This window comes from Oncorhynchus mykiss, chromosome 18 (genome assembly GCF_057628025.1).
Source record: "Oncorhynchus mykiss isolate SJ-2025 chromosome 18, ASM5762802v1, whole genome shotgun sequence".
In the NCBI taxonomy this organism is placed as follows: domain Eukaryota; kingdom Metazoa; phylum Chordata; class Actinopteri; order Salmoniformes; family Salmonidae; genus Oncorhynchus; species Oncorhynchus mykiss.
In genome coordinates this window covers 51,697,083-51,719,023 of record NC_143039.1, presented here as the reverse complement: position 1 = coordinate 51,719,023, position 21,941 = coordinate 51,697,083, and the positions used below count along the sequence as shown (strand labels likewise).

General features: G+C 43.5%; 2 protein-coding genes across 2 annotated transcripts; both read left to right on the top strand.

Moving 5' to 3' along the window:
• Positions 1–5,320: 5,320 nt before the first annotated feature.
• LOC149975562 (uncharacterized) lies at positions 5,321–12,308 on the top strand. Its single transcript, XM_090206664.1, has 5 exons — positions 5,321–5,360; positions 7,269–8,663; positions 9,927–10,334; positions 11,568–11,848; positions 12,264–12,308. The coding sequence occupies exons 1-5, from the start codon at positions 5,321–5,323 to the stop codon at positions 12,306–12,308; spliced, it is 2,169 nt and encodes a 722-aa protein (XP_090062790.1).
• A 302-nt stretch (positions 12,309–12,610) lies between these two features.
• Positions 12,611–15,667, top strand: LOC149975561 (uncharacterized). Its single transcript, XM_090208735.1, has 2 exons — positions 12,611–14,752; positions 14,870–15,667. The coding sequence occupies exons 1-2, from the start codon at positions 12,779–12,781 to the stop codon at positions 14,963–14,965; spliced, it is 2,070 nt and encodes a 689-aa protein (XP_090064861.1). The 5' UTR covers positions 12,611–12,778; the 3' UTR covers positions 14,966–15,667.
• Positions 15,668–21,941: the final 6,274 nt, after the last annotated feature.

Below are 21,941 nucleotides of genomic sequence, written 5' to 3'. Positions count from 1 at the left end.
GCTGGGGTCAGCCACGCAAAAATGTATGCGTGCTCTACTGTACGTTGCTTTCGATAAAAGCATCTAAATTATAATATAAACTAAGCACTAATACCATCTTCCATGTCATATCATGGCATTCAAACATAAAACAGGAGGATGTTGCTTGTTATGGATGTAGAGGTATGTTCAATAGAGCAGATTCAAACACCTTTAAACGTCATACGAGACGTCAGGGAGACGTCAGAGAGTAATACAACTCTTTAAAAAAACATGCCATCTTCTGATGTGTCATCGAATGACAAACCAGACCAGTGTTTAATCAACCATGATTTCTTAGGGTGTGGCTAGTCACAGAACAGTGTAGTTATTGGTGGACGCCTAAAACAACAATCAATCATCATAAACTGGAAATCACAGTTCAAACATCCAAATAGGGTTAAGTGTAAGAGTAAGTTGTACAATTCACATCTGATAAATATAAGTTGTTACGATTGGGTCAATGCAAATCACTGATCTAAAGACTGAACCACGAAGCAACTTGCCAACACGCTCTGACTGGGGATTTTGCCCTCTGCAAGATGACAATACGTTTTCTCTAAACTGAATACATTTATACCAGTTCATGTGTTAGTTTAGTTTACTATAGCAAGTAGCCATTGTATTAACAGGTTGGAGTTATATGAAAATAATCCACTTCACAGAGGTGTAAAGGAATGCATCAGGCCAACTTTGTTAGTTGAATAGTATAAATAAAGGTTATATATGCACCTGACTGGTTAAGTTTAAGGAAACATCTTGTATATCCTGTATATATCATATGTTTGTATATGATTATGTCTCCAATTTTGGATGGGCAAAAGTTGTAAAACCTATAAAGGGCTTTTCACATTGCTGAGCTGAACAGAGCCGCACTCACAGCACTGTCTCCGTGAATAGGCTGGTGGAAATGAGTCTTAAAGCTAGTCACACCCTAAAAAAGAAAATCACACCTTTGACGATAAACATACTCTCTAAAACCTGTGATGTGTTTACACCTAGCAGGTATAACTGAAAAACACATGCATACATTCGTGGCAGTCAGTCCTTATTATTCAAGAAGGCTTGAGACAGTAACAATTACACATGTTGAGTCAGGCATCACACCCAGGAATGTACATGTTCACAAGTGATACCCACATGCTGCTGGTTAGAATGAAGCTCCTCGCCCAAATTGCGTAAATACATAGTTTGTGTAACACTTTGTGAATGTTAAAACTATCATGCATAACAACCTTCATATTATTTTAACATCATTCACAAGGAACCTTCATTAGTTATTTTTTAATTCCAGTAAGTAATTATTAAGTTAATTTAAATTATTTAAAATCAGTATTGTGAACAGTATTGTTGCTGGTGTCACTGACTGGGTTAGTCCTGTGCACCACAAGGCTGTATTAGTCTTTGCTGAGCTAAAGCCAAGGCATAATCTTCTGGCTCGATGGGGTTTAGTAAAGCTATTCTTGACCATCACTGATGTGAAAAGGGTTTTATAAATGAAATGTGATTGATTTGATCTAATACATGTCTTCGGGTATCAGGCAAAGTTACTCAACATGTTACAATGCCATCAGTTGCTCTGACCTGGGTTCAAATAGTATTGAGCCTGTCTGGAGTGAGTGCCAGAAAGATGGCGGTTTTCTCTTTTGGGACAACTACAATGGTTCCATTGTGCCGGTCAAGCTCAATCACCGACCACAGTCAGTTAGAGTATTTGAAATATATTATTTACAGACAGGTCTGGATCCAACCGTTCTGCTCTTGTGGCCTTGAGCAAGTCACATAACCCCTAATCTGCTACCTGGGTACTGCTCTGAGGCGTGTTGTTGTGTGATTAGTATGTCAGAGGGATGTGTACTTTGACGGAATAAATCAAATATTTATCAAATTCCTCATGAATGATGTTGAATAAATGTGTTCTAATAGTTATTATGAATGACACTGGAACACTCATCAAGGTGTTATGTATTACCCACCTTTGTTTCAGATCAACTAATGCAACATTGGCATGCAGAATATTCCCCTTGGTTGAGAGGAACTCCCTGAGGAAGACAGGAAAACTGTGCATCAAGGTTTAACCCTAAATAAAGTGATACTGACAGTCAGCTGGAGAGGGAAAACCTGCATACTTCAGATCCACGTTTGCGTTGCCATGAACCTTGCAGAGGTTAAATGTGCACCCAGAAATAGGTCAATACTATTATGCATTTACTTTTTGATAGCTTTTCTAAAGTTTTTAGTCCTTAGTCCCCGAGTCCTTAATGGGGAAATCTGGGATTCAAACAACAACGCTGACACCCCATAACTTTAGTAAACGTAATCACTCTCAAATTCGTAGATGTAGCTATGGATGCAAGGACTGACCATCCATGATATCAAAATAATGAGGACCAAGGCACTCTTCAAAATACTGAAACACTATTGTCGTGTCATGTTAATGTTCAATAGAAAATATAAAAAAATAACTTGAACACATTTCATTATCATAGAGAGATACAAGTCTTTAAATATGTATTTATTTTAATCGAGCCACAAGATACAGATTTGTATTAATTTTTCCAAATATATCAACTGTAAAGTCCCAAAAATGTAAGGTATTTCGCACACAATATTTTATCAGAAATTAATTTGTTATATTATTATACATTTTTCTTTCTTTTCAGCAGGTACACACAAATGTTTAGGTGTCAACATTCTTCATTGTAAGCAATCGTTAAAAAATTATTTTAGCATCTGGAAAATGCTCCATCATCAAATGCTCCATCAGGAATTCCTCCATTGTTGGGCTCACCATGTTGGGTCATTGTGACCCTCAATGATATTTACCAGCTGATTACAACAAATCTTGACATCACTTTTGTTAGAGATTCATAAACTGAATCTACTGTTAAAAGAAACAACTATGTTTTTAAAAAGATATGGGAAGTAGCACATGTGAGAGTGTAGAACTGTTAAATAGAAAAAGGCTGACTGCTTACTTCAGGCCACTGATTAAATTAAATGAATGGCTCCAAAGTTCAGTCAATTGAGTACAATTAAGCAAGATTCTGGCAACAGAAAATCTTTAAAAAAATGTATTTGTGACCTAAACAGTTTACAATAAAAAAAGGTCAGTACATAACTGTTATTATACTCTCAAACAGATTATTTTCCCCCTCCCCTTTTTTCAATTATTTTTAGTCCATCCCAAATTTTTGGTCAGAACACCTAACCAGTTTTCCATACCACGTCAGTACCTGGGGAAAAAACAAAAACATTTTGAAGCTAAGTACTTCCCACTTGCATTCCTCTGTCCCTCCCTTTTTCGTCACCTTTATCTTATTATCTTTGGTGCCTCCCAAAATATTACGTCACCTGAAAGACAGACAATTTGTGGCATCAAACCAGCCCTATAGTAATATAAATACAAACTAGAAATACATTGGCATGACAGTATACACGGGAACAGTTCAATTGTAAGCTTGAAATTGTTAGCAGAACTAGAAAGATAATAAGATTTTAGTGTAGATATAATCTAGATATTGTGATTGTTAATTGTCATTAACGAAGACCTTCCTCAATTGATATTTGGAGAAATTACAGAAATAGGTGGCTGGCATTGAAGTGTTTGCTGTAGGTAAGTAATAACCTTTACTCTATAATGGAATATATAAATGGAAAATACTTGATAAATATTTTTTAAATAAATTGCACACAGCACAAAAAAAAATGAAATATCATATACAAATATAACAAGGTAAAATGGTCTTACAGGAAAAGATCAAAATCCAAAATTGATAATGTAAAAGCTTCAACATTGAAACAATGAAGATTATGGTTATTATGTACACGTTATATGTAAACATCCATACACTTTTTATTAACTACTCAACTGTCACAGAATATGTATAGGAATATGTAGTTAATTGCTGGCAGACCATTTAAAAACTTTAAATTTACATGATTTACAGTGCCTTCAGAAAGTATTCATACCTCTTCACTTATTCCACATTTTGTTGTGTTTCAGCCTGGTCTTAATGATGAAATGCCCATGCATGTTATGTAAATGTGAACATGAGTTAATGCCGCCACTTTAGATCACTCTGACGGTTTTTATTGTTCAGTACCCAATGATTTATGAAAACTTTCTTGATAGATTGATGTCCTCATTGTTGTTTTACGGTCTTATTTAATACGTCTTATGTACTCACTTTATTACAATTATTAGAATACTTATGAAATGCACATTGTTATATTATAGGGGTGGCAGGTAGCCTTTTGGTTAGAGTAGTGGGCCAGTAACCGAAAGGTTGCTAGATCGAATCACAGAGCTGACAAGGTCAAAATCTGTTGTTCTGCCCCTGAACAAGGCAGTTAACCCAATGTTCCTAGGCTGTCATTGTAAGTCAGAATTTGTTCTTAATGGACTTGCCTAGTTAAATGAAGGTTAAATAAAAAATATCAATATTTGTAACATATGCTTGTTTTCCTTATACTCCAGGATTTTGTGAGTGTTTTTAATTTGCACCCTTATGTTGACATTGCTCCAGCCACATCCGTTCAATGCGTTTCATGCTTGAAGCCTAAATATGAACTTAATAGAGCAGTGATATTAGCAAGAGCAGTGGGCAGGTTTCTTATTTTTTCTCATCTTTTTAAGAATGTAGAAAATGGATTGGTCAACTTTTGAAAGCCAAGTTTAAATACTTATGTTTATTAAGCAGCAAAATGCGGATTTCTCTTGAAAAATTGTAACGCTAATGTGGATTTTACTATTTCATGTATTATGTTTTATATTTGAAAAAAAATGTTCTTCTTTTGATGAACTACACCGATTACTTTCACAGAATGTGTGAATTCCTGGTCTCTCGCAGACCATTTGCAAATTTGAAATGCCCTTTCCTCTTTTATGAAGTAACATGATTGGTGGGATGCGGTAATAGGCTGATTTCCGATGGGGGAAAAATGCAACGCTAATCTGGATTTTACTGTGTAATTTCACTAAAGTGTATAAATCCATGTTATAGTGGTTATAGTGACTGTTGTGAAATTATTCACAGCCTTGCAAAGTTTTCACATTTTGTTTCCTTGTTTTTTACATTATTCTTCACAAGCTACTTTTGTTCACAGCGATGTCTTGAATGAATAATTATTCACACCTCTTGATCTGGCACACCTAAATGAGTTGCATAAATTTGCTTAACAAGTTACAGATTAAGTTGAAAAGTGTCCACCGCTGAACATTAATAGTGGCTTATGACCTGTCAATAAAATGTATATTTTTCTTTCTATTCAGAAAACAACTGCATCAACTGAGTCCGAAATGAAGACACAGAAACTGACAGCTACTTTATTTACCATGGGTATGTAGTACACTGAATTTCATTCTGTGTTCATGTTTCTAACTAATTTTTTACTATTTGCTAACTTCATGCCAACTCGTGTATTAATCCTGAATTAAAATATTAACAACCAAAAAGGCAAGATGGTGACAAAATAGACCATATACATTTGGATAATGTAATTAGAATAATGAGCAATGATGTACATGTTGTATGCATATGATGTTACAATGCCTATGATTTTTTCTAAATATGTTTATTTTGACATTTCATGGGGGCAATTTGACATTTTGCCAAGGCTACTTTACTGTCAAATGTCTCCCCTCGATTTGATAGCTTTACTAAAGATTTTAGTCCTTAGTCCCTGAGTCCTTAGAGGGAAATCTGGGATTCATACAACAACAATGCTGACACCCCACTACTTTAGTAAACGTAATCACTCTCAAATTCATAGATGTAGCTATGGATGCAAGGACTGACCATCCATGATATCAAAATGATGATATATGGTTTCCAAAATATAAAAAAGGAAAATGACTCAATTGTAAGCGGTAAACATTATCACACTGCTGTAACCTCTATTACTTGAATTATATTACCACACTACTGTAATGAAAAATGTACCCTCTTTTCAACAACAACAAAAATAGAACTCAGGTGTGGTAATCTCAATAAGGTATTATAGGTAATATTATTAACAATCAAGGGAATAATGTAGCTATAAATTATAATTGTATATATTACATAATAAAGATGTCAAAAACTGCACCATGCTGATGAAGGGAAATCTTGGAAATGTTGATATTGTGCGCAATAAACATATTAACCATTCATCTCATAAACCAGTGTTTTTATGCTGGAATATCCATGGAGTTCTGACCACAACTGCAGCTCCTACGACAATAACTGCAGCTCCTACGACAATAACTGCAGCTCCTACGACAATAACTGCAGCACCTACGACAATAACTGCAGCACCTACGACAATAACTGCAGCACCTACGACAACCACTACAACTGCAGCACCTACGACAACCACTACAACTGCAGCACCTACGACAACCACTACAACTGCAGCACCTACGACAACCACTACAACTGCAGCACCTACGACAACCACTACGACTGCAGCACCTACGACAACCATTACGACTGCAGCACCTACGACAACCACTACAACTGCAGCACCGCCGACAACCACTACAACTGCAGCACCGCCGACAACCACTACAACTGCAGCACCTACGACAACCACTACAACTGCAGCACCTACGACCACCACAACTGTACCTCCTACGACCACCACAACTGTACCTCCTACGACCACCACAACTGTACCTCCTACGACCACCACAACTGTACCTCCTACGACAACCACAACTGTACCTCCTACGACAACCACAACTGTACCTCCTACGACAACCACAACTGTACCTCCTACGACAACCACAACTGTACCTCCTACGACAACCACAACTGTACCTCCTACGACAACCACAACTGTACCTCCTACGACAACCACAACTGTTCCTCCTACGACAACCACAACTGTAGCTCCTACGACCCCCACAACTGTAGCTCCTACGACCCCCACAACAACTGTAGCTCCTACGACCCCCACAACTGCAGCACTTACAACGACAACTGTAGCTCCTATGACCACAACTGCAGCACCTACTACGACAACCACAACTGCACCTCCTACGACAACCACAACTGCACCTCCTACGACAACCACAACTGCAGCTCCAACTACAACAACTGTACCTCCTACGACAACCACAACTGCAGCTCCAACTACGACAACTGTAGCTCCTACGACAACCACAACTGCAGCTCCATCTACAACAACTGTAGCTCCAACGACCACCACAACTGCAGCGCCTACTACGACAACTACAACACCTACTACGACAACCACAACTGCAGCTCCAACTACAACAACTGTACCTCCTACGACAACCACAACTGCAGCTCCATCTACAACAACTGTAGCTCCAACGACCACCACAACTGCAGCACCTACTACGACAACTACAACACCTACTACGACAACCACAGCACCTACTACGACAACCACAACTGAAGCTCCTACGATAACCACAACTGCAGCACCTACTACGACAACTACAACACCTACTACGACAACCACAACACCTACTACGACAACCACAACACCTACTACGACAACCACAACACCTACTACGATAACCACAACTGCACCTCCTACGACAACCACAACTGCAGCGCCAACTACGACAACTGTAGCTCCTACGACAACCACAACTGCAGCTCCATCTACAACAACTGTAGCTCCAACGACCACCACAACTGCAACGCCTACTACGACAACTACAACACCTACTACGACAACCACAACTGCAGCTCCAACTACAACAACTGTACCTCCTACGACAACCACAACTGCAGCTCCATCTACAACAACTGTAGCACCAACGACCACCACAACTGCAGCACCTACTACGACAACTACAACACCTACTACGACAACCACAACACCTACTACGACAACCACAACACCTACTACGACAACCACAACACCTACTACGATAACCACAACTGTAGCTCCTACGACAACCACAACTGTAGCTCCTACGACAACCACAACTGTAGCTCCTACGACAACCACAACTGCAGCTCCTACGACAACCACAACTGCAGCTCCTACGACAACCACAACTGCAGCTCCAACTACAACAACTGTAGCTCCTACGACCACCACAACTGCAGCACCTACTACGACAACTGCAGCACCTACTACGACAACTACAACACCTACTTCGACAACCACAGCACCTACTACGACAACCACAACTGTACCTCCTACGACAACCACTACAACTGCAGCTCCAACTACAACAACTGTAGCTCCTACGACCACCACAACTGCAGCACCTACAACGACAACTACAACACCTACTACGACAACCACAGGACCTACTACGACAACCACAACTGTACCTCCTACGACAACAACTACAACTGCAGCTCCAACTACAACAACTGTAGCTCCTACGACCACCACAACTGCAGCACCTACTACGACAACTACAACACCTACTACGACAACCACAACACCTACTACGACAACCACTACAACTGCAGCACCTACGACAACCACTACAACTGCAGCACCTACGACAACCACTACAACTGCAGCACCTACGACAACCACTACAACTGCAGCACCTACGACAACCACTACAACTGCAGCACCTACGACAACCACTACAACTGCAGCACCTACGACAACCACTACAACACCTACGACAACCACTACAACACCTACGACAACCACTACAACTGCAGCACCTACGACCACCACAACTGTACCTCCTACGACCACCACAACTGTACCTCCTACGACCACCACAACTGTACCTCCTACGACCACCACAACTGTACCTCCCACGACAACCACAACTGTACCTCCCACGACAACCACAACTGTACCTCCCACGACAACCACAACTGTACCTCCCACGACAACCACAACTGTACCTCCTACGACAACCACAACTGTACCTCCTACGACAACCACAACTGTACCTCCTACGACAACCACAACTGTACCTCCTACGACAACCACAACTGTACCTCCTACGACAACCACAACTGTACCTCCTACGACAACCACAACTGTACCTCCTACGACAACCACAACTGTAGCTCCTACGACAACCACAACTGTAGCTCCTACGACCCCCACAACAACTGTAGCTCCTACGACCCCCACAACTGCAGCACTTACAACGACAACTGTAGCTCCTACGACCACAACTGCAGCACCTACTACGACAACCACAACTGCACCTCCTACGACAACCACAACTGCACCTCCTACGACAACCACAACTGCAGCTCCAACTACAACAACTGTACCTCCTACGACAACCACAACTGCAGCTACAACTACGACAACTGTAGCTCCTACGACCCCCACAACTGCAGGACCTACTACGACAACTACAACCGAAACTGCTACGACAACCACGACTTCAGCGCCTACTACGACAACTACAACACCTACTACGACAACCACAACTGCAGCTCCAACTACAACAACTGTACCTACTACGACAACCAAAACTGCAGCTCCATCTACAACAACTGTAGCTCCAACGACCACCACAACTGCAGCACCTACGACAACCACTACAACTGCAGCACCTACGACAACCACTACAACTGCAGCACCTACAACAACCTATACAACTGCAGCACCGACGACAACCACCACAACTGCAGCACCGACGACAACCACCACAACTGCAGCACCGACGACAACCACTACAACTGCAGCACCTACGACAACCACTACAACTGCAGCACCTACGACAACCACTACAACTGCAGCACCTACTACGACAACCACAACTGCACCTCCTACGACAACCTCAACTGCAGCTCCAACTACAACAACTGTACCTCCTACGACAACCACAACTGCAGCTACAACTACGACAACTGTAGGTCCTACGACCCCCACAACTGCAGCACTTACAACGACAACTGTAGCTCCTACGACAACCTCAACTGCAGCTCCATCTACAACAACTGTAGCTCCAACGACCACCACAACTGCAGCACCTACGACAACCACTACAACTGCAGCACCTACGACAACCACTACAACTGCAGCACCGACGACAACCACTACAACTGCAGCACCGACGACAACCACCACAACTGCAGCACCGACGACAACCACCACAACTGCAGCACCGACGACAACCACTACAACTGCAGCACCTACGACAACCACTACAACTGCAGCACCTACGACAACCACTACAACTGCAGCACCTACGACAACCACTACAACTGCAGCACCTACGACAACCACTACAACTGCAGCACCTACGACAACCACTACAACTGCAGCACCTACGACAACCACTACAACACCTACGACAACTACTACAACTGCAGCACCTACGACCACCACAACAACACCTACGACAACCACTACAACTGCAGCACCTACGACCACCACAACTGTACCTCCTACGACCACCACAACTGTACCTCCTACGACCACCACAACTGTACCTCCTACGACCACCACAACTGTACCTCCCACGACAACCACAACTGTACCTCCCACGACAACCACAACTGTACCTCCCACGACAACCACAACTGTACCTCCCACGACAACCACAACTGTACCTCCCACGACAACCACAACTGTACCTCCTACGACAACCACAACTGTACCTCCTACGACAACCACAACTGTACCTCCTACGACAACCACAACTGTACCTCCTACGACAACCACAACTGTACCTCCTACGACAACCACAACTGTACCTCCTACGACAACCACAACTGTAGCTCCTACGACAACCACAACTGTAGCTCCTACGACCCCCACAACAACTGTAGCTCCTACGACCCCCACAACTGCAGCACTTACAACGACAACTGTAGCTCCTACGACCACAACTGCAGCACCTACTACGACAACCACAACTGCACCTCCTACGACAACCACAACTGCTCCTCCTACGACAACCACAACTGCAGCTCCAACTACAACAACTGTACCTCCTACGACAACCACAACTGCAGCTACAACTACGACAACTGTAGCTCCTACGACCCCCACAACTGCAGGACCTACTACGACAACTACAACCGAAACTGCTACGACAACCACGACTTCAGCGCCTACTACGACAACTACAACACCTACTACGACAACCACAACTGCAGCTCCAACTACAACAACTGTACCTACTACGACAACCAAAACTGCAGCTCCATCTACAACAACTGTAGCTCCAACGACCACCACAACTGCAGCACCTACGACAACCACTACAACTGCAGCACCGACGACAACCACCACAACTGCAGCACCGACGACAACCACCACAACTGCAGCACCGACGACAACCACTACAACTGCAGCACCTACGACAACCACTACAACTGCAGCACCTACGACAACCACTACAACTGCAGCACCTACTACGACAACCACAACTGCACCTCCTACGACAACCTCAACTGCAGCTCCAACTACAACAACTGTACCTCCTACGACAACCACAACTGCAGCTACAACTACGACAACTGTAGGTCCTACGACCCCCACAACTGCAGCACTTACAACGACAACTGTAGCTCCTACGACAACCTCAACTGCAGCTCCATCTACAACAACTGTAGCTCCAACGACCACCACAACTGCAGCACCTACGACAACCACTACAACTGCAGCACCTACGACAACCACTACAACTGCAGCACCGACGACAACCACTACAACTGCAGCACCGACGACAACCACCACAACTGCAGCACCGACGACAACCACCACAACTGCAGCACCGACGACAACCACTACAACTGCAGCACCTACGACAACCACTACAACTGCAGCACCTACGACAACCACTACAACTGCAGCACCTACGACAACCACTACAACACCTACGACAACCACTACAACTGCAGCACCTACGACCACCACAACTGTACCTCCTACGACCACCACAACTGTACCTCCTACGACCACCACAACTGTACCTCCTACGACCACCACAACTGTACCTCCCACGACCACCACAACTGTACCTCCCACGACAACCACAACTGTACCTCCCACGACAACCACAACTGTACCTCCCACGACAACCACAACTGTACCTCCCACGACAACCACAACTGTACCTCCTACGACAACCACAACTGTACCTCCTACGACAACCACAACTGTACCTCCTACGACAACCACAACTGTACCTCCTAAGACAACCACAACTGTACCTCCTACGACAACCACAACTGTACCTCCTACGACAACCACAACTGTACCTCCTACGACAACCACAACTGTAGCTCCTACGACCCCCACAACTGTAGCTCCTACGACCCCCACAACAACTGTAGCTCCTACGACCCCCACAACTGCAGCACTTACAACGACAACTGTAGCTCCTACGACCACCACAACTGCAGCACCTACGACAACCACAACTGCAGCTCCAACTACAACAACTGTAGCTCCTACGACCACCACAACTGCAGCACCTACTACGACAACCACAACACCTACTACGACAACCACAGCACCTACTACGACAACTACAACTGTAGCTCCTACGACCACCACAACTGCAGCTCCTACAACAACCACAACTGCAGCTCCAACTACAACTGTAGCTCCTACGACCACCACAACTGCAGCACCTACTACGACAACCACAACACCTACTACGACAACCACAGCACCTACTACGACAACTACAACTGTAGCTCCTACGACCACCACAACTGCAGCTCCAACTACAAAAACTGTAGCTTCTATTACCACTTCAACTGCAGCACCTACTTCAACTACAACAACTGTAGCTCTTACGACCACCACAACTGCAGCACCTACTACGACAACGACAACACCTACCATGACAACCACAGCACATACTACGACAACCACAACTGTAGCTCCTACGACAATCACAACTGCAGCTCCAACTACAACAACTGTAGCTCCTACGACCACCACAACTGCAGCTCCAACTACAAAAACTGTAGCTTCTATTACCACTACAACTGCAGCACCTACTTCAACTACAACAACTGTAGCTCTTACGACCACCACAACTGCAGCACCTACTACGACAACGACAACACCTACCACGACAACCACAGCACATACTACGACAACCACAACTGTAGCTCCTACGACAATCACAACTGCAGCTCCAACTACAACAACTGTAGCTCCTACAATCACCACAATTGCAGCACCTTTTACGACAACTACAACTCCTACTACGACAACCACAACACCTACTACAACAACCAATGCAGCTCCTATGACAACCACAACTGATACTCCTACTACAACTTTAGATACTACGACCACTACAACAACACCTACAACCATAACTGTAGCTCCTATGACAACCACAACTGCAGCTCCAACTTCAACAACAGTAGCTCCTACGACCACCACAACTGCATCACCTACTACGACAACTACAACACCTACTACCACAACCACAACACCTACTATGACAACCACAACACCTACTACGACAACCACAACACCTACCATGACAACCACAACACCTACCACGACAACCACAACACCTACTACGACAACCACAACAGCACCTGCTACAATAACTACAACTGCAGCTCTTACAACAACCACAACTGCAGCTAAACCTACAACCATAACTGCACCTCCTACCATAACATTTTTAGCTCTTATGACCACTACAACAGCCGCACCTACAATGACAACTGTTGCTCCGACGGCAACTATAGCGCCTACGACCACTACATCTACCATACCTACAGCAACTAAAGCTCTTTCTCCAATAACTGTAGCTCCTTCAACCAGCACCACAAAAGCTGCTATGACAATCAATTCAGCTTTTACTACAACAACCATTGGACCTACCACCCCTACAACTGCAGCATCTACTACGACAACAACTGCAGCTTTTACGAAAAACCCAATTGCAGCTCCTACAACTGCAGCTCCAACAACTGCCACTGCAGCTCCTACAGCTGTAGCTCCTACAACTGCAACTGCAGCTCCTACAACTGCAACTGCAGCTCCTACAACTGCAACTGCAGCTCCTACAACTGCAACTGCAGCTCCTACAACTGCAACTGCAGCTCCTACAACTGCAGCTCCTACAACTGCAACTGCAGCTCCTACAACTGCAATTGCAGCTCCTACAACTGCAATTGCAGCTCCTACAACTGCAATTGCAGCTCCTACAACTGCAATTGCAGCTCCTACAACTGCAGCTGCAGCTCCTACAACTGCAGCTCCTACAACTGCAACTGCAGCTCCTACAACTGCAACTGCAGCTCCTACAACTGCAACTGCAGCTCCTACAACTGCAAATGCAGCTCCTACAACTGCAGCTCCTACAACTGCAACTGCAGCTCCTACAACTGCATCTCCTACAACTGCATCTCCTACAACTGCAGCTCCTACAACTGCAGCTCCTACAACTGCATCTCCTACAACTGCAACTGCAACTGCATCTCCTACAACTGCAACTGCATCTCCTACAACTGCAGCTGCATCTCCTACAACTGCAGCTGCATCTCCTACAACTGCAGCTGATAATGCTGCTCTAATTCCAACAGCTATAGCTCCTACAACCACTACAATGGCAGCTCCTTCAACAAACACAACTCCAGCTCCTTCGACAACCACAACAAAAGCTGCTACAAAAACCACAACAGCAGCACCCACAACGACAACTGTAGAAGCAACCACACCCCCTCCTACTCTGTTGCTGACCACTCCTTTCAATACAACAAGTGGAGGATTTCCTGGCTGGGCTCTGGCCATTATAATCCCTTGTGGCATCGCTATCATTTTGGTACCTCTGTGGATCCTGCTATGTGTACGTATAGTATTGTGTTCTGTGTATACTGTTTACATATTTATTAAAAAAATATGCTACATTTCTGCAATGATTTAATTTTACATGTGAATCATACTTCTCCATCTTGTTTTGCAGTGCATTTTATGTGGAGGATGTGCAGCTATAAGGAGACGCTGGCACAGACGCAGATATTACAATGTACAGTACACCAGAAGAAACGGTCTCTTCTGAGGTGACAATGCTAACATCTGTGGCCAATTGTCATCACAAGAACAGCCAATCTATATCTGCTAATCACGGGACTTTAATGCATGGAACATCACTTGACTACACAGGACTGCATCTGAGAAGATCAAGTGAAAATTGATAATAAGCTTAAAAGGCCACATGTTTTTTGTGCAATGTACTACTTTTTATATTATGCATCTGATTGTTAATCAAAGTTACAGCTGAGCTGAACAAAGTATGTTTATATATTTATTAGTCATGTCATTTGTGGTTTCAAGCTGTGCTGTCCACTGACTAAAACGGTTGATCATCTATTTATTTTATTTATAATAAGCTTCATTCCAATAATTATTTTTTGTTTGTTATTTCCTCTCTTGATTAACTATGAAGTCATTTATTTTGAACTGCAATACAGTACTTGTCTCTTCAACTTACAGTTTGACAAATGTAATGAAGATACAAACCAGTATTATTTTATGAAAAGGTTTGACTAACGGGTGATTATAGACAGCACATCTACACATCAAATATAGTCCAAATTGTCCGACCTGGCACCTTAATATATGCAAACCTTATTAAAGACACAATTCATTCAAAAAACATGCTTTTTTTATATTTTGTATTCAGTGCCCTCAGAATGTATTCACACCCCTTGACATAAAAATTGTGTTACAGCCTGAATTTGAAATGGATTAAATTGAGATTTTGTGACAAATGGCCTACACACAATACTCCATACTGTCAAAGTGGTATTATGTTTTTAGATTTTTTTTTACAAATTAATTTAAAAAGTAAATAAGTATTGTTTGCATTACTGTCGTTAGTTTGGGAAATGTGTTTTTTTTTAACTTTTAAGCAGATGTATTTTCACGGGACTGTTTTGCCCACACGTTAGTTTAGCAGAGGAGTGTTACCTCCGTTTTGTTTACTAGACAGCGTTCCTGTGTTCTTGTGGCTACGTTTGTGGTCATGTGCCTGTTGTGTTGGTGGACAGTCTTGGATATTCTTGCTCTCCTGGGCCTGACTCTACACCCACCTCTCCGAGGGAGAATCTGACACTTCCTCATCTCTGTACAACCACAAACACCAGGGGAGGTTTTCCAATGCCTCGCAGAGAAGGGCACGTTTTCGTAGATGGGTTAAAGAAAAAAGACAGACATTGAATAGCCCTTTGAGCATGGTTAAGTTATGAATTACACTTTATATGGTGTATCAATGCACCCAGTCACTACCAAGATACTGCCGTCCTTCCTAACTCAGTTGCTAAAGTGAAAGGAAACCGCTCAGGAATTTCACTATGAGGCCAATCGTCACTAAAACAGTCACAAAGTTTAATGGCTGTTATAGGAGAAAACTTAGGGTGGACCAATAACATTGCAGTTATTCCACAATACTAACTAAACTGACAGAGTGAAATGAAGGATGCCAGTAGAAAATGTAGCAAAGCAATTCACTTTTTGTCCTAAATACAAGGTGTTATGTTTGTGACAAATCCAATACAGCACATTACGTCAAGGACTTGGAAGTTTTTCGGAATATAACATAAATTGAATGTAGCTAAGCACAGGTAACATCCAAGAGGAAAACCTGGTTCAGTCTGCTTTCCACCAGACATTGGGAGATGAATTCACCTTTCAACAGAACAATAATTTGAAAACACAATGCCAAATATACACTGTCTCTTGGTGTCTTTCACACATACATATACTGTACATATACATACAGTTGAAGTCGGAGGATTACATACACCTTATCCAAATACATTTAAACTCAGTTTTTCACAATTCCTGACATTTAATCCTAGTAAAAATTCCCTGTCTTAGGTCAGTTAGGATCACCACTTTTTAGAATGTGAAATGTCAGAATAACAGTAGAGAGAATGATATATTTCAGCTTTTATTTCTTTCATCACATTCCCAGTGGGTCAGAAGTTTACACACACTCAATTAGTATTTGGTAGCATTGCCTTTAAATTGTTTAATTTGGGTCAAAAGTTTCAGGAAGCCTTCCACAAGCTTCCAACAAAAAGTTGGTTGAATTTTGGCCCATTCCTCCTGACAGAGCTGGTGTAACTGAGTCAGATGTGTAGGCCTCCTTGCTCGCACAACCTTTTTCAGTTCTGCCCGCAAATGTTCTATAAGATTGAGAATAGGGCTTTGTGAAGGCCACTCCAATACCTTGACTTTGTTGTACTTAAGCCATTTTGACACAACTTTGGAAGTATGCTTGGGGTCATTGTCCATTTGGAAGACCCATTTGGGACCAAGCTTTTACTTCCTGACTGATGTCTGGAAATGTTGCTTCAATACAACCATATAATTTTCTTTCCTCATGATGCCATCTATTTTGTGAAGTGCACCAGTCCCTCCTGCAGCAAAGCCCCCCCACAATATGATGCTGCAACCCCCGTTCTTCACGTTTGGGATGGTGCTCGTCGGCTTGCAAGCCTCCCCCTTTTTCCTCAAAACATAACGGTGGTCATTATGGCCAAACAGTTCTATTGTTGTTTCATCAGACCAGAGGACATTTCTCCCAAAAGTACGATCTTTGTCACCACGTGCAGTTGCAAACCGTAGTCTGGCTTTTTTATGCCGGTTTTGTAGCAGTGGCTTCTTCCTTGCTGAGCGGCCTTTCAGGTTATGTCGATATAGGACTCGTTTTACTGTGGATATAGATACTTTGGACCTGTTTCCTCCAGCATCTTCACAGGGTCCTTTGCTGTTGAACTGGGATTGATTTGCACTTTTCGCACCAAAGTACGTTCATCTCTAGGAGACAAAACACCCCCTTCCTGAGTGGTGTGACGGCTGCGTGGTCCCATGGTGTTTATTCTTGCGTACTATTGTTTGTAAAGATGAACGTGGTAACTTCAGGCATTTCGAAATTGCTCCCAATGATGAACCAGACTTGGAGGTCTAAACATTTTCTTTATAGGTCTTTGCTGATTTCCCCAAGATGTCAAGCAAAGAGTTTGAAGGTAGGCCTTGAAATACATCCACCTCCAATTGACAAAATGTCAATTAGCCTATCAGAAGCTTCTAAAGCCATTACATAATTTTCTGGAATTTTCCAAGCTGTTTAAAGGCACAGTCAACTTAGTTGTATGTAAACTTCTGACCCACTGGAATTGTGATGCAGTGAATAATAAGTGAAATAATCTGTCTGTAAACAGTTTTTGAAAAAATGATTTGTTTCATGCACAAAGTAGATGTCCTAACCGACTTGGCAAAACCTATAGTTTGTTACCAAGAAATGTGTGGAGTGGTTGAAAAACGAATTTTAATGACTCCAACCTAAGTGTAAACGTCCGACTTCAGCTGCATATAAACTCAGCAAAAAAAGAAACGTCCCTTTTTCAGGACCCTGTCTTTCAAAGGTAATTTGTAAAAATCCAAATAACTTCACAGATCTTCATTGTAAAGTGTTTAAACACAGTTTCCCATGCTTGTTCAATGAACCATAAACAATTAATGAACATGCACCTGTGGAACAGTCGTTAAGACACTAACAGCTTACAGACGGTAGGCAATTAAGGTCACAGTTATGACAATTTAGGACACTAAAGAGGCCTTTCTACTGACTCTGAAAAACACCAAAAGAAAGATGCCCAGGGTCCCTGCTCATCTGTGTGAATGTGCCTTAGGCAAGCTGCAAGGAGGCATGAGGACTGCAGATGTGGCCAGGAAAATAAATAGCAATGTCCGTAATTTGAGACGCCTAAGACACAGCGTTACAGGGAGACAGGACGGACAGCTGATTGTCCTCGCAGTAACAACACCTGCACAGGATCGGTACATCCAAACATCACACCTGCGGGACAGGTACAGGATGGCAACAACTGCCCGAGTTACACCAGGAACGCTCCATCAGTGCTCAGACTGTCCGCAATAAGCTGAGAGAGGCTGGACTGGGGTCTTGTAGACCTGTTATAAGGCAGTTCCTCACCAGACATCACCGGCAACAACGTTGCCTATGGGCACAAACCCACCGTTGCTGGTCCAGACCGGACTGGCAAAAAGTTCTTCACTGCGATGGTGATGGTCGTATTCGTGTTTAACGTCAAAGGAATGAGCGTGACAAAGGCCTGTACTCTAGAGAGGGATCGATTTGGAGGTAGAGGGTCCATCATGGTCTGGAGTGCTGGGTCCGTCATGGTCTGTAGTGGTGTGTCACAGCATCATCGGACTGAGCTTATTGTCACAGCAGGCAATCTCAATGCTGTGAGTTACAGGGAATACATCCTCCTCCCTCATGTGGTACCCTTCCTGCAGGCTCATCCTGACATGACCCTCCAGCATGACAATGCCACCAGCCATACAGCTCGTTCTGTGCGTGATTTCCTGCAAGACAGGAATGTCAGTGTTCTGCCATGGCAGGTGAAGAGCCTGTATCTCAATCCCATTGAGCACGCCTGGGACCTGTTGGATCTGAGGGTGAGGGCTAGGACCATTCCATCCAGAAATGTCCATGAACTTGCAGGTGCCTTGGTGGAAGACTGGAGTAACATCTCACAGCAAGAACTGGCAAATATAGTGCAGTCCATGAGGAGGAGATGCACTGCAGTACTTAATGCAGCTGGTGGCCACACCAGATAACGACTGTTAATTTTGATCCCCCCCTTTGTTCAAGGACATATTATTCAATTTCTGTTAGTCACATGTCTGTGGAACTTGTTCAGTTTATGTCTCAGTTGTTGAATCTTATGTTCATACAAATATTTGCACATGAAAATAAACACAGTTGACAGTGAAAAGACATGTCTTTATTTGCTGCGTTTTTATATATACACTGCTCAAAAAAATAAAGGGAACACTAAAATAACACATCCTAGATGTGCATGAATGAAATATTCTTATTAAATACTTTTTTCTTTACATAGTTGAATGTGCTGACAACAAAATCACACAAAAATGGAAAAACACACTACAGGCTGATCCAACTGATGTAATGTCCTTAAAACAAATCAAAATGAGGCTCAGTAGTGTGTGTGGTATCCACGTGCCTGTATGACCTCCCTACAACGCCTGGGCATGCTCCTGATGAGGTGGCGGATGGTCTCCTGAGGGATCTCCTCCCAGACCTGGACTAAAGCATCCGCCAAATCCTGGACAGTCTGTGGTGCAACGTGGCATTGGTGGATGGAGCGAGACATGATATCCAATTGAGCACATCTGGGACTCAGGTCTGGGGAACGGGAGGGCCAATCCATAGCATCAATGCCTTCCTCTTGCAGGAACAGCTGACACACTCCAGCCACATGAGGTCTAGCATTGTCTTGCATTAGGAGGAATCCAGGGCCAACCGCACCAGCATATGATCTTACAAGGGGTCTGAGGATCTCATCTTGGTACCTAATGGCAGTCAGGTTACCTCTAGCGAGCACATGGGGGGCTGTGCGGCCCCCCAAAGAAATGCCACCCCACACCATGACTGACCCACCGCCAAACCGGTCATGCTGGAGGATGTTGCAGGCAACAGAACGTTCTCCACGGCGTCTCCAGGCTGTCACGTGTGCTCAGTGTGAACCTGCTTTCATCTGTGAAGAGCACAGGGCGCCAGTGGTGAATTTGCCAATCTTGGTGTTCTCTGTCAAATGCCAAATGTCCTGCACAGTGTTGTGCCGTAAGCACAACCCCCACCTGTGGACGTCGGGCCCTCATACCACCCTCATGGAGTCTGTTTCTGACTGTTTGAGCAGACACATGCACATTTGTGGCCTGCTGGGAGGTCATTTTGCAGGGCTCTGGCAGTGCTCCTCCTTGCACAAAGGCGGAGGTAGCGGTCCTGCTGCTGGGTTTTTGCCCTCCTATGGCCTCCTCCACGTCTCCTTATGTACTGGCCTGTCTCCTGGTAGCACCTCCATGCTCTGGACACTACGCTGACAGACACAGCAAACCTTCTTGCCACAGCTCGCATTGATGTGCCATCCTGGATGAGCTGCACTACCTGAGCCACTTGTGTGGATTGTAGACTCCGTCTCATTCTACCACTAGAGTGAAAGCACCGCCAGCATTCAAAAGTGACCAAAACATCAGCCAGGAAGCATAGGAACTGAGAAGTGGTCTGTGGTCACCACCTGCAGAACCACTCCTTTATTAGGGGTGTCTTGCTAATTGCCTATAATGTCCACCTGTTGTCTATTCCATTTGCACAACAGCATGTGAAATTTATTGTCAATCAGTGTTGCTTCCTAAGTGGACAGTTGGATTTCATAGAAGTGTGATTGACTTGGAGTTACATTGTGTTGTTTAAGTGTTATTTTTTTGAGCAGTGTATATATAGTCTCAACGTCAACAGTGAAGAGACAACTCCTTGATGCTGACCTAGGCAAAGTTCTTCTATCCAGTATCTGTGTACTTTTGCCTATCTTAATATTTATTTTTATTGGCCAGTTTGAGATATGGCTTTTTCTTTGCAACTCTGCCTAGAAGGCCAGCATCCCGGAGTTGCCTCTTCACTGTTCACGTTGAGACTGGTGTTTTGCGGGTACTATTTATTGAAATTGCCAGTTGAGGACCTGTGAGGCGTCTGTTTCTCAAACTAGACACTCCAATGTACTTGTCCTCTTGCTCAGTTGTGCACCAGGGCCTTCCACTCTTTCTATTCTGGTTAGAGCTAGTTTACGCTGTTCTGTGAAGGGAGTAGTACACAGCGTTGTACGAGATCTTCAGTTTCTTGGCAGTTTCTCACATGGAATGGCTTTCATTTCTCAGGACAAGGATAGACTGACGAGTTTCAGAATATAGTTCTTTGTTTCTGGCCATTTTGTACCTGTAATCGAACCCACAAATGCTGACGCTCCAGATACTCAACTAGTCTAAAGAAGGCCGGTTAAATTGCCTTTTTAATAGCACAACAGTTTAACTGTTAGCTAAATCAAGTTTATAATTTTAATAGGCTAACACAATGTGCCATTGGAACACAGGAGTGATGGTTGCTGATAATGGGCCTCCATACGCCTATGTAGTTATTCCATTAA